The sequence below is a fragment of the Tribolium castaneum genome, chromosome 2 (genome assembly GCF_031307605.1).
Source record: "Tribolium castaneum strain GA2 chromosome 2, icTriCast1.1, whole genome shotgun sequence".
Taxonomy (NCBI): Eukaryota; Metazoa; Arthropoda; class Insecta; order Coleoptera; family Tenebrionidae; genus Tribolium; species Tribolium castaneum.
In genome coordinates this window covers 20,357,212-20,373,927 of record NC_087395.1, presented here as the reverse complement: position 1 = coordinate 20,373,927, position 16,716 = coordinate 20,357,212, and the positions used below count along the sequence as shown (strand labels likewise).

General features: G+C 35.2%; 1 protein-coding gene across 8 annotated transcripts in view; it reads left to right on the top strand.

The window, feature by feature from the left end:
• Window positions 1-16,716, top strand: part of Rbp6 (RNA-binding protein 6) — a 384,381-nt gene that overhangs the window by 288,364 nt on the left and 79,301 nt on the right. For all 8 annotated transcript variants that reach the window (XM_064355244.1, XM_064355243.1, XM_064355245.1 and 5 more), the window contains one exon: window positions 12,469-12,561. In XM_064355244.1, coding sequence (XP_064211314.1) covers window positions 12,469-12,561 — 93 coding nt within the window. The remainder of the gene's footprint in view (window positions 1-12,468; window positions 12,562-16,716) is intronic.

The following is a 16,716-nucleotide window of genomic DNA, read 5'->3' as shown; positions in this document are numbered from 1 at the left end:
CTGCTTGCCGACGCATCTCCGGAAGAAATTCCTTTCCGGTATAATACGATCCACAATTTTCAATATTTGAAAAAGAAAATTAATGAGTTTTGGCAACATGTTTTTTTTTTAATTGTAGCAGTGAGGGTAATCACTTTTCTATGCCGTAATTAGGCCTATTTTGGCAACGCTACAAAATTAATTTAGATCCGACAGCTGTCTGTGGGTCAACCAAGAGTTTCCTGGTTTAATCATGCGCATTTGTCAAACAGCTGATGCCACCAAAATACCTACACAATTTGTTTTTCACAATAACCCACCTTTGAAGTGAATTATTTTTTCAAAAATCCATTGTAGTGAAACGAATTATACAACTAGGAGTATAATTTATGTGTATTATTCTGTAAATATTTGTGTTTGCAAGATATAAAGTTTTTGTAATTTTTTATTAGGTACTAAGCAGCTTTCGTGTTTATGCTTACGACCTTAAGGGTATCATTATCCATTAGCCCAGTCTTTTTTTTTTGATGTTACAGTGAAACATCTTTAATCCGATCTGTTGTTACTTGCGTTTGAACCTGCGTTTTATAGTCCGATAAGAGTTATTATTTTTTAAATACCTAAGGTTGAAATATTCTTTCAGGCACACTGGCTATATTTTATTTATTATTCTTGCAGGGTGAATCTGCTAAAAGTATATTTTACTGTATCTCAAAATGTAAGAAATGAACGTTGCTGTTAAATACCTTATTTTTTCCCTATGTATTAAATTTTTTCAAATTTTTTTATTACTTCTGTTGACATTCTGACTTTGCAAGCTTTGTTTTGTGCAAAAATTAAAAAAAAATACTCGAGATTAAAACAATTTCGTTATGCAGCTCATTCATTTAATTTAATATTTGTCATTAAAAATAAAAAAAAAATTAATAGCCTAATTTTCTGAATTAATTAATTTTAATTATTATAGATATACACTTGTATATGTTTTAATCAAAAAATATATGTTTTAAATCTTTATTTATTTTAAAAGAACATTGCTAATTCGATAATTCGAAGAACCCTTTGCAATAATAGTTTGGACTATAGAGGTTTTACTGTACTTGACCTAACCTGACCTGACCACAGATTTATCAAAAATTAATGATTTGCAATTTTGAAATGTATTTTTATAATGATATTAATACATCATTAAAGTTTCGAAAAGAAGTCTGATTTTGGACACAGGCTGACTTACGCGAAGTCACCTATCAGAACTATGAAGTCTAACAAACCAGTCAATTTGTTTCAATTTTCAGGCAAACTAATAAGTACATTATTTCAAAGTATTTTAAAAAATGATTTTTAAAAGCCTTAAAAAAGAGTACCTAATAGCAACTACCGAAAGATCTATTGTCTTAAAGTACAAAAATATAAGTAATTAGCTTAAGTCACCTAGTGGTCCAGTTTCGGATCCAACTGATCAGCTTATGCAAATGGTCTATCGTGTATATCTGGATGTACAGATATAGCCTTTTAATAAGAATAACTTAAAATCCTTCCAGTTCACGTGATAACCTGGTTAAAGTTGGCTTTGAAGTAAGAATGTTAACAATTTTTGCCAAATTTTAATTTAGAAAAAAACAGTTGGTAACTTGGGTGAAACTCGAAGAAACTTATTGATTATGAGTTAGCCAATTAGCCACATGCGCACCTGTTTAAAATCTAATTGGTTAATTAATGTCTAGCTTTTTTTTCATAACGTGTCTACAACATGTAATTCGTTCGTATGTTTTGAGGCGACTAACGTTCCCTAGTGGCGCCTTCCTGTTCAGATCGCTTCATCGTTACAGTTAAAATGATAACTGCTTGTACACATAACGGCACAAACAAGAAGTGTAGTCTTGGAGCGCCTTTTCAACCCACATTATTACATGCCGCCAACACAAAGCTTTTTACCTGGCCGTTGTTAGTCCAGCTTGTATCAATGAAGCTGTTGGCGGCGCAGCTAAATATGTTTGTTTTGAAATTATCGCGCAGAATTAACCAACCCCCGGAGGCGCAAACAACCCCATCGATCGAAACGTGGCCATGTGACAGGGATTATTAAAAATTTGTAATGTTTTAAGGTATTTTAGGTAGATTGGAAAAGTGTGGGCGGCCTTATCAATTTATCATTGTCCTCCGATATGGATTTTTTCGGGGGTGGTGAGAGAGAACTGAGGATTTTTTGCATTCTTGGTAGCAACCAACACCAGGCAATAATCAGAAAAAATTAATTTCGTTACCGTGTAATTAATCAAGGGGAATTTAATAATTCCGTAATTGCGTAACAACATTGACTCAACTGCGCCGAGTTTAAATTTTTAACCGTGTCCTTATCGACGTAAGGAAGGATAATAGAAGTCTGATCGGATTCCATTGTAAAAGTTGCATTATTTCATTGCTTGGACTGGAAATGATTATTTTCATGATGGAAAATATAAATAAATCCGATGGATTAGATAAAAGAGTTTCGTTTATTTGTTTGTTGCGTGATGCGTGTCGGTTCTACGTTGGAACATACTTCGGCTTTCGAACTGAAATATCCTTTTAAGAGTAGTTTCAACGCAGAGTGGAGTAACGCGAGACAATTTATGTACATCAGGCTGAATTGTGGGATATAATATTTTACCGCGCTGAAATAGCGGTGCATCCGCGGAACACTTTGGGCCGTTTCGGCACAGCTGAACAATTTGAAAAATCGCTACTTATCCCGTTCGCGGATTCGCAAGTGCCACAAAAAATCTGATTGAAATTTTTCTATGTCCACTAAAGTTTTTGAACTTTAATAGAATTTTGCCTTGAGCTAGTAAGCAGTGTGCCCATTTGTTGTCTTCCTGTTTTTGTGCTCTCGCGGCACGTGAGTTGTACGTGCACCCCTTTTATTAGTTGCTTTATTCATTTTCGTCTGGCTGCTCTAGTGTGTATATTCGGGGCAAGCAAGGGTCGGATAAATATTTCTTCGGCTAAGTGTTGGCTGTCTCCGGCCTTGATTTCCTTTTAGTATGGAGTTCCTAATCCATCCAGGATGCTTTAGTTTAGATACAACAACCAAGAGCAGGACGTACCCTCACACACAGTGAGAATTAGAGATTTAAGGAGGAGTTGAGTTTATCTTGGCCAGGATTGTTTCAACTTGAACTAGCTGAAGTTAGAACGTAGGTAAACAAGACGACCATCTACAACCCAAGCTGCTTACTTACTTAACATCCACTAAGATTAGGGTTTCGACCCTTGTCTACCTCGCTTCCTTTTAATATCGCACATATCAGTTATTGATTTCTGATGATGTTTAGCGCGACAAGTTTTCGAGGGTAACTAACGAACGTAATAATCCGGAATGGAAGGACGTTGAGAGGGTGTTATTACCCTTTATGACGATTGTATTTTACAATGCCACATAAATAGCAGAAAAGATTTTACGAGCCGACCCTCATTACGTCATCGTGAAAGACGCTAAGTGCCCAAAAATACATTTCCAGGGAGAGTAATAGGTCCGGAAGAGTGAATCTATTTTAAAAAGTGTGATTGTGGCAAAGTTGTTTTCGGAGATATCTGCTTGTGTCAGTAGAGAGTTGGAAAAAATGTGTGAACCTTGTGGTGGTTAGATTGGGATTGGGAATTGCGGGGAGTTTTCGTCGTGAAATGAAGAATCAGGTCGTGATTTGAAGTTACGTAACGGCTCTTTGTAGCCTTGCATGGGCATTAAAGTTTCCTTAAATGACAGGCCCTGCTAGCACTTACAAGTCTGCGTAAACGAGTTAATAACTATCGATTTGTCCGTTCCATTGAGAGGGTGCCTTGCGGAAGACGGTGTGTTGACCCAAATCCTTTGAAAACATGGCACAATTAGGACGTATTGGAAAAGTGGCTGCGATAATGCGCGAATTGTATAATTATTATCCATCGGAGGGGTGCATATATTAGATGCCGGTGTGAAATAACGCAAACACATTATGCAGAGCTTAGAACATTATTATCGTGTTTGTAATGGAAACTACAGTCGCGCGAAAAGAGAGACGCTGTGCTTTTGAATTTATCGGAATATAAATTGAAAATTTCGCGCATTACCCGGCCAATCAGTTCGGATTTTTGCGTTGTTTCTAAAAGGTGGGCCAGTCAAAGAACTGGGCCGGGTATCCAAAATTTAAATCGGTTTGAATTCGTAATGGGGTGGTTTCTATAGCGCACGTTCTCAACTAACTTGGTGGCGTAGGGTTGAATATTCCATTGAATGTTACGGACGACGTCGTCCACCGGTTCAACAATTCATCACACGAACAATGTCTTGGATCCTGTTGTCAGCTGTCCCCGTAATTACAGGGAGCACGACCAAACAAAGAAGTGGAAGTTTCGGCAACGCTGCAATGAGCATTTTATTCTCTCGCAGAGAGGAAGAAATATAAACAAGGAAATACAAGGGGTTAGCTCTAGGTGCGTATAACCGCTCGAGAATATAACCCGCATCTTGATAAGAATTTCGCTGATGCCAAGAAACGCGCAAGAATTGTGCTACGACGTTGTTTTCGTGGAAATTTACTGTTACGTTTCATAATGAGGCGGCAATTCGTACATACTTTGTTTGCGAAGCAAAAATTTCAACCACGAATTGCAATGGGGGAATAAAAGAATGGAACCAAGCGGTTTTTATCTATTTACTTTACGAAAATAATTTTAAAGTAGAGTGGGTCCTACCAACAGTCCCAGCAGTTTTTTGCGGATTTTGGTAATAGGTGTCTTTGTTTAAGACGAATACGACTTATCTTGATGGAAAGATTTACCATGTTCATCGCCTAAGCTTCCCAGGTTTTGTTAGGATAATTTTACACAAACACAGAAAAAGTTGTTTAGGCTTAATTTACATTCACCTGATGATACTTTAAAGCAAATAAAATATCTAACAATTTGTTAATCGCGTCAATAACGAATGCCAAAGACACCACAAAAAGATTTATTCAAAACTTTTGAAAAATAAAAAAAAATAAAAAATGACTGATTGTTTTTTTTGCACTGATTTGTGTCAGTTTCTCTTATTGTAACCAGCAGTAATCGGTTAATATATTTAATTCTTCGAAAATGTCAATTTCCGGTTTTTCTCCTGTGTAAGACAGTTTTGATAACTGTTTGGCATTTCTCAATACGAATCGTCAGATTATTTTTAACAGATTTAAAGCAATTTTTAGCCTTGTTGAACCCAATTTGAAGAATAAAAGGTTGTATTCAACTCGTTTTCGTGTAAATCGGCTTATTGATTTCACTTCGTGAATGATAAACCACTCTTAAAATAAAACGTCCAATTTACACTCAAACTCGTTAAATAAATAACTCTTATATCCCAAAAACCTTGGTTTACCTCTTTTAATAAAACTTTAAATCTTGATGAAAACGATTTAATCGCTTAAGTTTCCCAGGTTTTATTAGGATAATTTTTCCATAAACAAAACAAATCTACATTCACTTGACGATATTTTAAAGCAAATGAATGTTTAACAATTAGTTTATTACAGAAACAACGAATGCCAGACTAGACACCAAAAACAAATTTCTAAACTTTTAGTGAATATACTAAAAAAACTAGATGTGATAGACAAATATGACATATATTTTAGTTATCAGCTAGTAAACAGAAAACAAAATCAGTATAAATTATCTCTTGGTAAAAAATGTAAACTAGTGTTATTTTTTTTCAGAAAGTAAGTCGGTTTGCAAAACTTTTTTTCCATACTTTTTATTCCTCTGTACCCTTTTGCGGTTACAAGCCAGTGAGGGTGTTTTGTCAATATACAAAGAAACAAGCTTTCGTTTTAGGGGCAAAACCACTTGAATGACAATTCAATTGGGTGCTTTGCTCATCTTTATTTTGTTTCTACGTTTAGCATTTTTTAACGATATTACTAGTAGTTTCAATGGAAAATGTTAGGTCCCGAATTATCCACAAAAAGAAAATCTTTGTCGCTTAAACCTGTTACAATTAAATAAATTAGTTACAATCGAGGCTGACAAATCCTGTTACAGGACAGTGATTATAAATTGACAGTGATGAGGGTATGGATGATCATATTAAGTACTTAGTTTTGGGTATTACTTATGCAAATGTAAAGTATTTTTGACGCAATAGCGAGTTGCTACTCGGCGTTTTTAGTTAATTTACTGCATTAGAAGAATTTGTTTTGTGCAACAGTTTACAGATAAGTTTCATCATGTTGTTTTAAAAGTGTCTAAACATCTGACGTAAACATGGTAAACTGTGTTTAGTTTACCATCCCTAGCGTTATCAGTTTGCACTTTTTTGTCGGTAATAAGAAAATTTATTCCAGTAATTAATTTTCGTCCGTGTCGTGCTAACGCTCGCGATAGATAAAGTGAAAAATTCGGTTTGCTGGTGCAGTGACCATGGAAAAAGTGAGTTGTTCTCTCTTTTGATTTTATGTGAAAATTGGGTTTGTTGGCTGTGTTCGTTTAGTTCTAACAGATCGTCAATATTTATCTTAGGCGCGAAGGCCTGGTGTCTCATTGCAGCAATGACACTTGGCGTGATATTAAAATGTATTTTCACATTATGATCGTTTTAGTTCCAAATTGAATTTCTCTGGTGTAGTTGGAATTACCGTGGCGTTTCCTATGTTAACGTTAAAAGCTCGAAAGTTAATATGGCACATTCTGGTTGAGATGAGACGGTAGATATAATAGGACAGATTATCTGGTGGAGCTATCTCACCTGGCAAAGTTTCCGGTGCAGCTCCGGAAGATAGTCTTATCGGAGGCGGGGGTATGGACTCGGATAAGGATGGAAATCTGGGAGTTGGTGCACCTGACGGGGATGAAAATACGAATATCCATAGCTATCAGCTTCACAGTTCATTAGCGGCCTTTGCCTGATCGCTTCTCGCACAAATCCGCGAATCCCTCGTCATTATCTACCGACTCTATGCGGAATTGCGAAACCTAAGCCTTGTGGCGCTTTTAAACCACCTCCATTCAATATTACATAAATATTATGGATTTAGCAAATTTTAGCAATTTATATACGCGCTTATTCAGCCAACTTGTCAAAATTTAGTAGCACTCGGCTACGACAGGGCAAAGTTATTTAATCACACTTCAATGAATTTTTCATACAAAATCAAAATTAACAATTAAATCATTTTGAATATGAAAACACAACAGTATAAATTAGTCAACTGTTGGATTCTGTTTGTTTTATAAACACATTTTTAACTAGATTTATATTCTATTTTCTGGCGATTTTTAATTTATGAATTTTTCAGTCATTGCTTAATCAAATTTTTGCGCAAAGCTTTTATAAAAAAGTGTACTGTAGCGGAATTTTGCACACATTTTTTATTACACACGCGTGATTAAAATTTTTGTCAAACACGATTTTTTTTCGTAAATCTCTGAAATCAACGTTATTGTGGTAAATTATTTCAATACATAATTATACATAAACTGAAAAACTACATCAATTTTGAAGTAAGTATACAAAGTAGCTCTAGACCAAATCTCCTGTGCTTATTCATTAATTTTTATATAAGTAGTCGCTACGAATTCTTCGTTTGCTATAAATATTGTAATTAATTTTCTGATAAATTATCAAATATTTAACTTCTCAAAGTCAATAATGGCCTTTAGAAACTGTCGGGGACACACTGTATATGGTCCTTCGAGCCGGATTATTTGAGGTTAGTTTGAAATTTGGGTCTAACTTGGAATTATTTGAGCCAGGAATATTGTCACTTGCAAACTGAGCAGCTTTTGTGATGAAACAGTGTTGAGTGACCCTGTCTATGGCTTGGTTTTAATTAATAGAGGCGATCGTTTGATCTTGCGTTATTAAATTTCGCTCAGCGTCTTAAGAGTTGTCCGGAAATGCAAAACCAATGTTAATTTAAGCGTTGTAGCGTCGAAAGGATGGAAGGCCGTTAAATTTTTAATTGCTTTTAAATGTACTCCGGGTACCTTTTGAATTGTCGGTTCTTATTGAAGAAAGCTAATTTAAAAGCTTTGTTAAAATCGATCGAAATGTAATATAGCCTAGTAAACCCCTGGAAGCACACCAATAAAAAGTAGAACTTTCACAAAAATCCCAGGAATCAAATAAATGTGCCCAGTCATGCATTTGTTTTAAGCCACCGCCCGCTTTGTTTCAGCGTAAACGCTGAACACCCCATTGCCTCCTCTGTTTGCTACAGAACACTCGGTCAGAGTCGGCTGCGATCTCCCTGACCGCCAATCATTGTCACTTGATTGCTTTTATCAAAAAAAGCGAATCACTTCCAACGGAAACCGGTCGCTTTTGCTTTTTTACAGTCGTTTCCCCTTCATGGCCCTTTTTGACCTTTTTCAAACATCAAAAATTTACCAATTGTCATAATCTCACACAAAAATCAAAACGCAATTTTTAGCTTTGGTGGAGTTTTTCATTTTCTTACTTATGAATTAAATACCAGCTCAAAAGGAAAATGAAAAATTTATTCCATAAAGTTGTAGAGGAAGCGAAAAAAAAACGAATGTGTTGGCCTGTATGCGAGCGAGAGATTTATTTCGTTAAAAATATATAAAACACTAAACGAAAACTTCAAGATGAGACGTTCGACTTTTGACGTGTTTCGTCTCAGCAATCTTCGCTTTATTCAATATTAATCAGTCGCTACTAATTACTCTTTAAAGCTTCCAAATTTTTTGTTTTTGCTGATTTTGTTAGTATTTCGAGCAGTTGGGAGTAATTGAAGCTGAATGTGTTTTCTGGTGGATAAGCTTTCGTTGAAAAAATGTTTTCTCTCGAGGGGAGTGCGTGTTTTGATTAATAAATTAGTCTGCCAGTATTTCAACATTCTCAAATGAGCTAACGATGAAAAGAAAATATGTTTAGAAATGAAGTAAAAAAGAGAAGTTCAAAGGAATAAGATGGGTTCGGCCTAAATTTTATTTATTCAAATGGCACTTCCCGAATATGTACACGATTCGGGAGAAAAATTCTACTAATAGAATCGTAGCAAATCGATCCGGCTGCCGATGGAGATGCACACGTAAACAATACACTTTAGCAGAAATAAAAATCTTACATTTTAAAACCTTAGATATTCAGCTCGTTTACATCAGCGGTATTGATGGACATCAAAATAAATGTATTGGATTTTCAAGTGTTTGATTTAATTTATTTATCGTAAAACGATCTAAGGCGATAAGTAAATAACAAATATTGTTTCAACTAAGTAAACGTAATGCATAATTTAAGCAGCTATGGAATTTTAAAGACGACCACTTACATCAGGCACAGTATGTCATTAAACTTTAATATGTGATGAAAATACATTTTTCTCATTTTACCAATGTTATTAGTGTCTGAGTTCTGCTCCTACCGACTGCGCCAAACGCTCCAAAATGTCATTGTCATGACAAGTATAGAAAAATGAATGGTTAACAATTTGGACAATAAAACTATCTAATAAGATATTCAGGAGAAAGTTTAACTCGAAACAGTTGTTTTTCTAGGTTTCTAATTTGAATGACTGCATAATTTGGAGGATTAATAATTTTCCTGTGTGTTCGAAGAGGTCTCAGTGTTCACACGAGATCGTCTTTCCTCCAAGCATCGTAATAACTCCTGTCTCGTTACCGTCTTCCGTCCGCGATGCACAGTTTAGTGTGTTGGTTGCAAGTTGCAGTTTATTAAAGTGAAGTATGAGAGCGTTTTAAACGACTTGAGTCGTTTATTAATTCCAGTTGCCTCAAATTATGAAGTTTGCGTATTAAGCGCTCAACCCTTGTTCATGTGTGTGTGTGTATAATACAACGTTTAATAATTTTGCATATGAAACAGAGTTGCGTCGAGCGTGTACGTTTCTCATTTATCACAAGGAATGTCAGTGCGCGCCAGTATATGAACTTATTAATTAATTTTAAACAAATTGCCGTTTTGGCATGAGCGGCTTGCAGCTTTTCAAGTACAAAGTGTATAATTTATGAGTTTTGAGCGTACGCTTCACGCCGTTGAATAGGAAGGGCACTTTGCTCCTCGCTTCGCACACGATCGAATTCCTTCGCCAGAGGGCAACGCAGCCGAAAAGGAACAACATAATACCCTCACGGCTCACCCTATATAAAAACCGGACGAGTTGTTGTGCTGCTGACCTTCATTTCATTTTTACGGTTTTTTCTTTTCACGCCGAAAGCCGATATTGAATGGAATTACAAAGCGAAATTTTGTTGCCCTGTTCGACACGGAAAGGCGGTAAATTGTCCTTACGAGTACTATACCGAGCTGCGAACGCCATCTTTTGGTAAAATACGCACATGCACCGCCCTCATCTGAGATCGCTATCTAAATCTAGATTTTTTTGCACAAGTATTTTACTTTGTTGTGGAGGCAACCAAATGACGAACCTTATAAGGAGTACAACATGACACCAAAAGGAAATGTACTAATCAGTGTCATGGATGTTTGTCATAGATCTTTGTCTAGATAGAATTCGTTGTTATACTTCCGATTTGTTATAAAAAATGGAAATGCCGTCATCAAGAATCCAGACAGTCCTTAAAAGACTTAGACAATTTAGGTCATTAACATAAATTATAAAAAGAAATGGTCTTAGTATAGAACCTTGGGGACACCACGGTCTACTCGCAATTCATTAAAAATTCATAAATAAATAGTATATTCCGTAATAAGTTTGGAACGAAGCAAATTTATGGACGTGGAATATGTTATATCAGACGTGTTGTAGAATAAATACACTTGCTCTATGCCTGTAGATAAATTAATTTTCCTTTTGTCTAATTCTGAATGTTAAACATTATTTTGATTTAATTTTTCTTTGTTCATTAATATTTATTTTAGCTGTGTATTACATTTATTTATTATTTAATCTGTGAGATAATAGTATATTATATGCGAGTGAGAATTTTTACTCACGAGTGCGCTTGCGCACGAATGGAACACTTCTCACGAGCTTTATAATGGCATTTCGATTACGTGTGATCTCTTATCTTATTTTATCTTGTACCAGATAAAGCTGTTAGTTCTACTCACAAGTGAATAAATCTGACAGCTTTATCTCTCTTGTGAGTGAAATTTGCTTTCTGTCACCGAAAACAACTGCACCTGTAACATAAAAATCTTTCTGTTGCAATAAAAGCGACAAATGTCCTCACTAGTACGACTTATCCTAAAAAATGTAATCAAATATTAGAGTATTAATATTCTGTATAACAGTTTAACAGTTCTAGTACCGGTTTATAGAAGCGTCATTAATTTAATCTGAAATTAAATGCATGATTCACTGATCACGTGACCAAAGTGAAGCAATTTGGTTGGTCCATTCACGTTGTTAACTTTTCACAACGAATAACATTTTAATAAAGTTTTCTATAAACCGGCCCTTAGAGCGTGGGTCATTTTGTATCTAAAACCACTATCAAATTGTATATATTCTAAAAAAATATATTAAGTAATTCGTGGTTTGAGCTATTTTAATAGCTTCTGATGATATAGGTATTGGCAACAATGAAATTGATCTTTAAGTTATTACTTATTATCAGGACTGTCTTTAAACATACTGGAACATAGGTAGCAATAATTTTTTGTTATACATGTTGAGCACATATAACGTAAAGGGGCACAATTTTGTATTTAATGGATTCAACTAAATTCGGAATACCGCACAAGATTTACAAAAAAATCGTTAAATTAAGTCAAGTCATTTCAAAAATTTAACTGGCAGTGATATTAGCTCTTTTAATACAAGGAAGGTAATTGCGTCATTTAATTTTTTTTTGAGTCAGTTGTTTTTCTTAGATCGAAGTTTTTTTAGAAACTATAATGCAATTGGCATTTTTTTAATCCATTATTAAAACAATTATTATCATTACTTGTTCTCCGTTTGAATGAAAAAGTAATAAAGCAATAAATTGTTTGTAAACATCGTACTTAGATTTATTTTTAACATTAATACCACTTCTTATACACTCTCAGGTTATTTGATCAACAGGGTGATAAAACGTAAATTTTCCATGATTATACTGTGGGTCTTTACAATTTTGAATTTTGAGGCAGGTTTTACTTCTGTGATTACTGATTAGATATGCAGAAATCTAAGTGTTGAAAATGATATCTTTATTTTCAACCCAAAAATAAATATACTATTAAGATTTTGACTGGCATTATTTTATAGTTGAGCATCTACACAGCAGATTTACTTTTGATACCTTGTATATTATAGAAAAGGAATGAGAAAGAAGTATTTGATATTTTCATTTGATTGCTATAAATTGTGCAGTGTGTCAAGTGATTCACGTAAGATGTCAAGCCCAACAAAAATCAAAATGCAACACAGAATACATGTCATCAGGAAAATGTGTTGTGGTGTTGTGTATTGCATCCTATTCTCGCAAGGCGCGTCATCTTACGTGAATCATTTGGTATAGTTTTAGTTTTTGTGCTTTTTTGTAACATGTCCTTGGTTGTTGCAGATGGTAACCCGGACGAAAAAAATATTCGTCGGTGGATTATCAGCGCCCACTACCCTAGAGGACGTCAAAAGTTACTTCGAACAATTCGGTCCGGTGAGTACACAATTTTTGTAAACGGTGTTTTTGCGCAAAAATTAATTTGAAACCGTCCTAAACAAATCTTATTACAAACAAGTTTTTAAGCGGAATAATCCGATGATTCCTATGCACTTCACGCGCGATATTTAGTAAGCAGAGCACACTTTGACTTGAACATGTACTCTTGGTCTCCGTCATCAATAGGCCGTAATTAGTTGAGGCGCAAGTCTCGGTTAAATTACAAGGTAGGAAAGTGGATGACGGTTCGTGCTATGAGCGGAGGAGGATGCCCTCAGCGTTCGGGTCACCAAATGACCTCCCCGACACCACCACATGCAAATCTCGTTCCGATCGATTTGCATTTCCGTCGTAAAAAAGACATTAAATATTTGAATTTCGATTTTGACGGGTTGTGCGTGGGCGATGCTCCTGGTTTATTTTCGAGCCACAATCATTAGTTATAAAGCTCTCGAAAGGCCCTCCGTAATACTCGTGTACGTTCATAATTTAGCACAAAGTTTAACAACAGTTTGTTACTTTTTACCGAGGACAACACGAAAAGAATAAATGCGAGCGGTCCGCCGGGAGCGTAGAAAATTTCATTTTCGACTCGAGGAACCCACATTCGTAATTCATCTTGTTTTGTGTAATCGTGCTATTAGCAAGCGCCACCTGCCTGGTTTTGATGAATGAAATTGTTTATTGTAGTGTACCTTAATTGGCTTGTAGTTTGGACAAGTTAAAAACCCATCTAATCGGTTCGTTTCGCGTCTCCGCTTCGTCGAAGATTGCATCCTCTCCATCTTCCGATAAATTATTGTTTTGTTTATTGTTTTCGCGTTGACATCAAATTTATATAGGCGGTGGTCTAATAAATCTAATAGTACCTAATTTGGCGTAGTAATTTATTGGTAGGGAACGTTTTGCGGAAAGTTGGCCAATATGCGTATAAGAGCCGATCAATAAATATTAGTGGAAGGGTCATATAAAATTCTAAGCATAGGGTTTGGCCTTTCACCTCTGCTAAGCGCACAATGTCGAGTTTCAACTGGATTTTCGAGAGACCAGGTATCGTTAGAAACAGCTGTCGCTGCTTATAAGTGATTTGCATGGACTGTACGCCACATTTGCATACTACAATAAATGGAACATGTACAAGCAAGATTCTGCGACCTGTTTTTTACAATATAAGCCAAAGATTTTTGAAAGAAGCATCCCGCGGTGATGGTGCGAGTAAATAATATAAAAAGGGATCAGTGCAGCGATGTTTGTTTAGGATTTCTTGCGCTGTATCGAAATTATTTCAGGTATACAGTTAGCCGGTAAATATTTGTATTGCTAAGGAAATGAAAATGTGTGGGATAAAGACGCGAAAAAGTTGAGACGATTGGAATCTTTGTCAATAAATTCTAAATATAATGTCCAAGCAACTCAATTAAGCCTATCATAATTTCGGGAAGGCCTGAAAGTGTTGAAGGAAGTTTCAGTTAGTTTCAAGGAGTACAAATAGGCGTGCCACGAACTTGGTGATTAAAGATACTCGAAAGAAAAACTTTGAGTAAGTGGAGTGAAGATCAACAAAATGACCCCTGGAAATGGTGTTTGGCTTAACGAAGGAAAATTCATATTCAGTCGAAAAATATCAAAAGACAATATTCGGTTATTACGTTTTTTTACGACTCGGAAACACACGCAAAAAGACCATATAAAAGGGATAAAATCGGGTGGTATGAGAAAAAATACTGTAAAACCGACGTGAAAGCGCTCGAGGCGATTTTCGCAAAAGAATTTTGCGACACCTTCGAATTAGACGAAGTTAAAGTATGATGAAAGACGCGCAGATCTCGTCAACGAAGAGGAAGTTTTTAGCTGAGGGTTGCCAATGTGATGACACAAACAAACGCTTGCCTCGGGACATCTATTCGGTTCTAAATCGCTCCAATATATATCTCCATTAAATTTATGCTTGTCAACTGCAAGTTCCGTTTGCGTTTCGGAATGGAACTGAGACGAGCCCAGCCAGACAATAACGGTTTGATTAAAACGAGCGCAACTCAACGGTTAAATGTCACAACAAACTATAGATCACGGACGGTTGACTAATGAACATCGTATCAAGATTCAATCCTGCGCGGAATTTCAAGGCCCCAAAAAATTTTCACTGACTATACAACGTCAAAAGGTGTGTAATTACCTTTTCTCGGTTTGTCATATTCCAATATCCCAAACAAGTGTTTTAAAGTAATCAGTCTATTCACTTGCTGGCTATAACAACTTTTTGTTGTTGATTGCTAATATCAATACTAAGGGGTCTTCAAGAATCTTTATAATTTATCACCTAACTCTTTCAAGTCAGCAAGTACTTAAGTTGCGTCATCTGTTGAGGCACAATTAGCATGACTCCTAGCGACCTGTTCTTGGCTATAAAATAAAAAAAATCATTACATTTTATCATTTTTGAATCATTGAGTTTGACCGAATTTCAACCGTTTTCTTGCATTTAATTCACTGATTTTACTGACAGATGTCAAAGTTGAAATTTAAGTTTAGTGGTATGAAAAAGATAAAATTGCTATTGACTTGAAATGAATGTTAATAGTTAAGAAAATTTGTTTTTGGACGACTTGTCTCGAAAATAACATATATTAATTACTTTTATTATTATTACATATTATTACTTTTGAAAGTTGAAAATTGCATAAACCGGTTCGGAAACAAAATTTAGCATACAATTTATCATAGATATGAGTTAGTGAAGTTATATTAAATAAAATTTATCATGAAAATTTACTTCAGAACTGAGCGTTTTAACTACTATGAAAGTGTGTGAGCTACTCGTATAATAAGAGACCGTTTTCTGTACTGGTTTTTAATTTTTACACCACTACTTTTGAGAAAATCATTTTAAATTCGTTTATTCAAAATTCGTTGTTGTACATCATGACAGATCTATGACAGAACTAGTAATTCGTGGCAGTTTGACCAGCACAGTTGAGTTTTTATCCATAAAATACTTTTTTCTTGTTCAAGTCGTTCGAAAAATTGTGTTCACAACTTGTGTTGAAAGTGCCTATCACGCTTGTGCTTAATAAATCACTTTCGACACTCGTTGTGAAATATACAATGTGTTCAAAAATGGTTGTCCATCGAGTCACCTATGAAATTTGAACATTATATATATATATTCGTATGACAGAAAAAAAAGGACAATAGTACATTGTATATAGAAGAAATCACAAAACTTTTATAGTAGATAACCAAGTTTTAGCTTGTGGCGACAGTTGATGGATTTCATTGAAGCCTCCTTGAAAACTTGTAATTTGGCATTCTTCAACAAGATGTTGAATTGTTTCTTCCACTTGGCCACATTGGCAATACGGATTTTCTGTAGCCTTCCATTTAAACAACATTGACTTACATCTGGCATGGCCAGTTCTTAGTCTGTTTAATTTCACCCAGACCCACCGTGGTTGATCCATTCCAGGTACCCTTTTTGATGGATCTTCTATTAAATCTTTATTGAACAGGTGGATATTAGACCATATATTGCGCCACTCATTAATGATGAAAAAGTTTTCGATGTTAAACGTTTCCACCCAAAAAGGTTTTCTAGATTTTAATCGATTTTCGGGGGCAATCAGGTCAGACCATATTGGATACTCTTGGGGATGTCTTCTATATTTGTTCCACAGTTTCTTAACATTGTGTGCCGCTTAATTTTAATTGTCAATGACGTCAAAGTAACAGATCCGTCAAAATAATGCGAAGAGGCTTCGAATTTAAAAATGAAAGAGTACACAACAACAAAAATCACGTAAATATAAAACACAAAAAAAGACAAACCCTACACTTGAAACAACTTGCCGGAAAATGTAAAAAAGTGAGTAAAAAGCTAATTCGGAGATTTGACAGAGATGACAATACTCAGACTACAATAGTAAGTAATTTAAACGAAGGGGTACATTGAATTTGAATTCCACAGTAAACTTGATGAACAATCATTTTTGAACACATTGTATACTGTATTGGATAGCCACTTCTCTACCTCACAAAAATCTTACAAAAGTCGACAGAATTTAATATTTTTGAATTGTTTAGTAAAATACTAGTGTTACGAGTTTTGTTACTCTTGCCGGTATCGGATGTGTGAATGATGCTGTCGTCCATTGT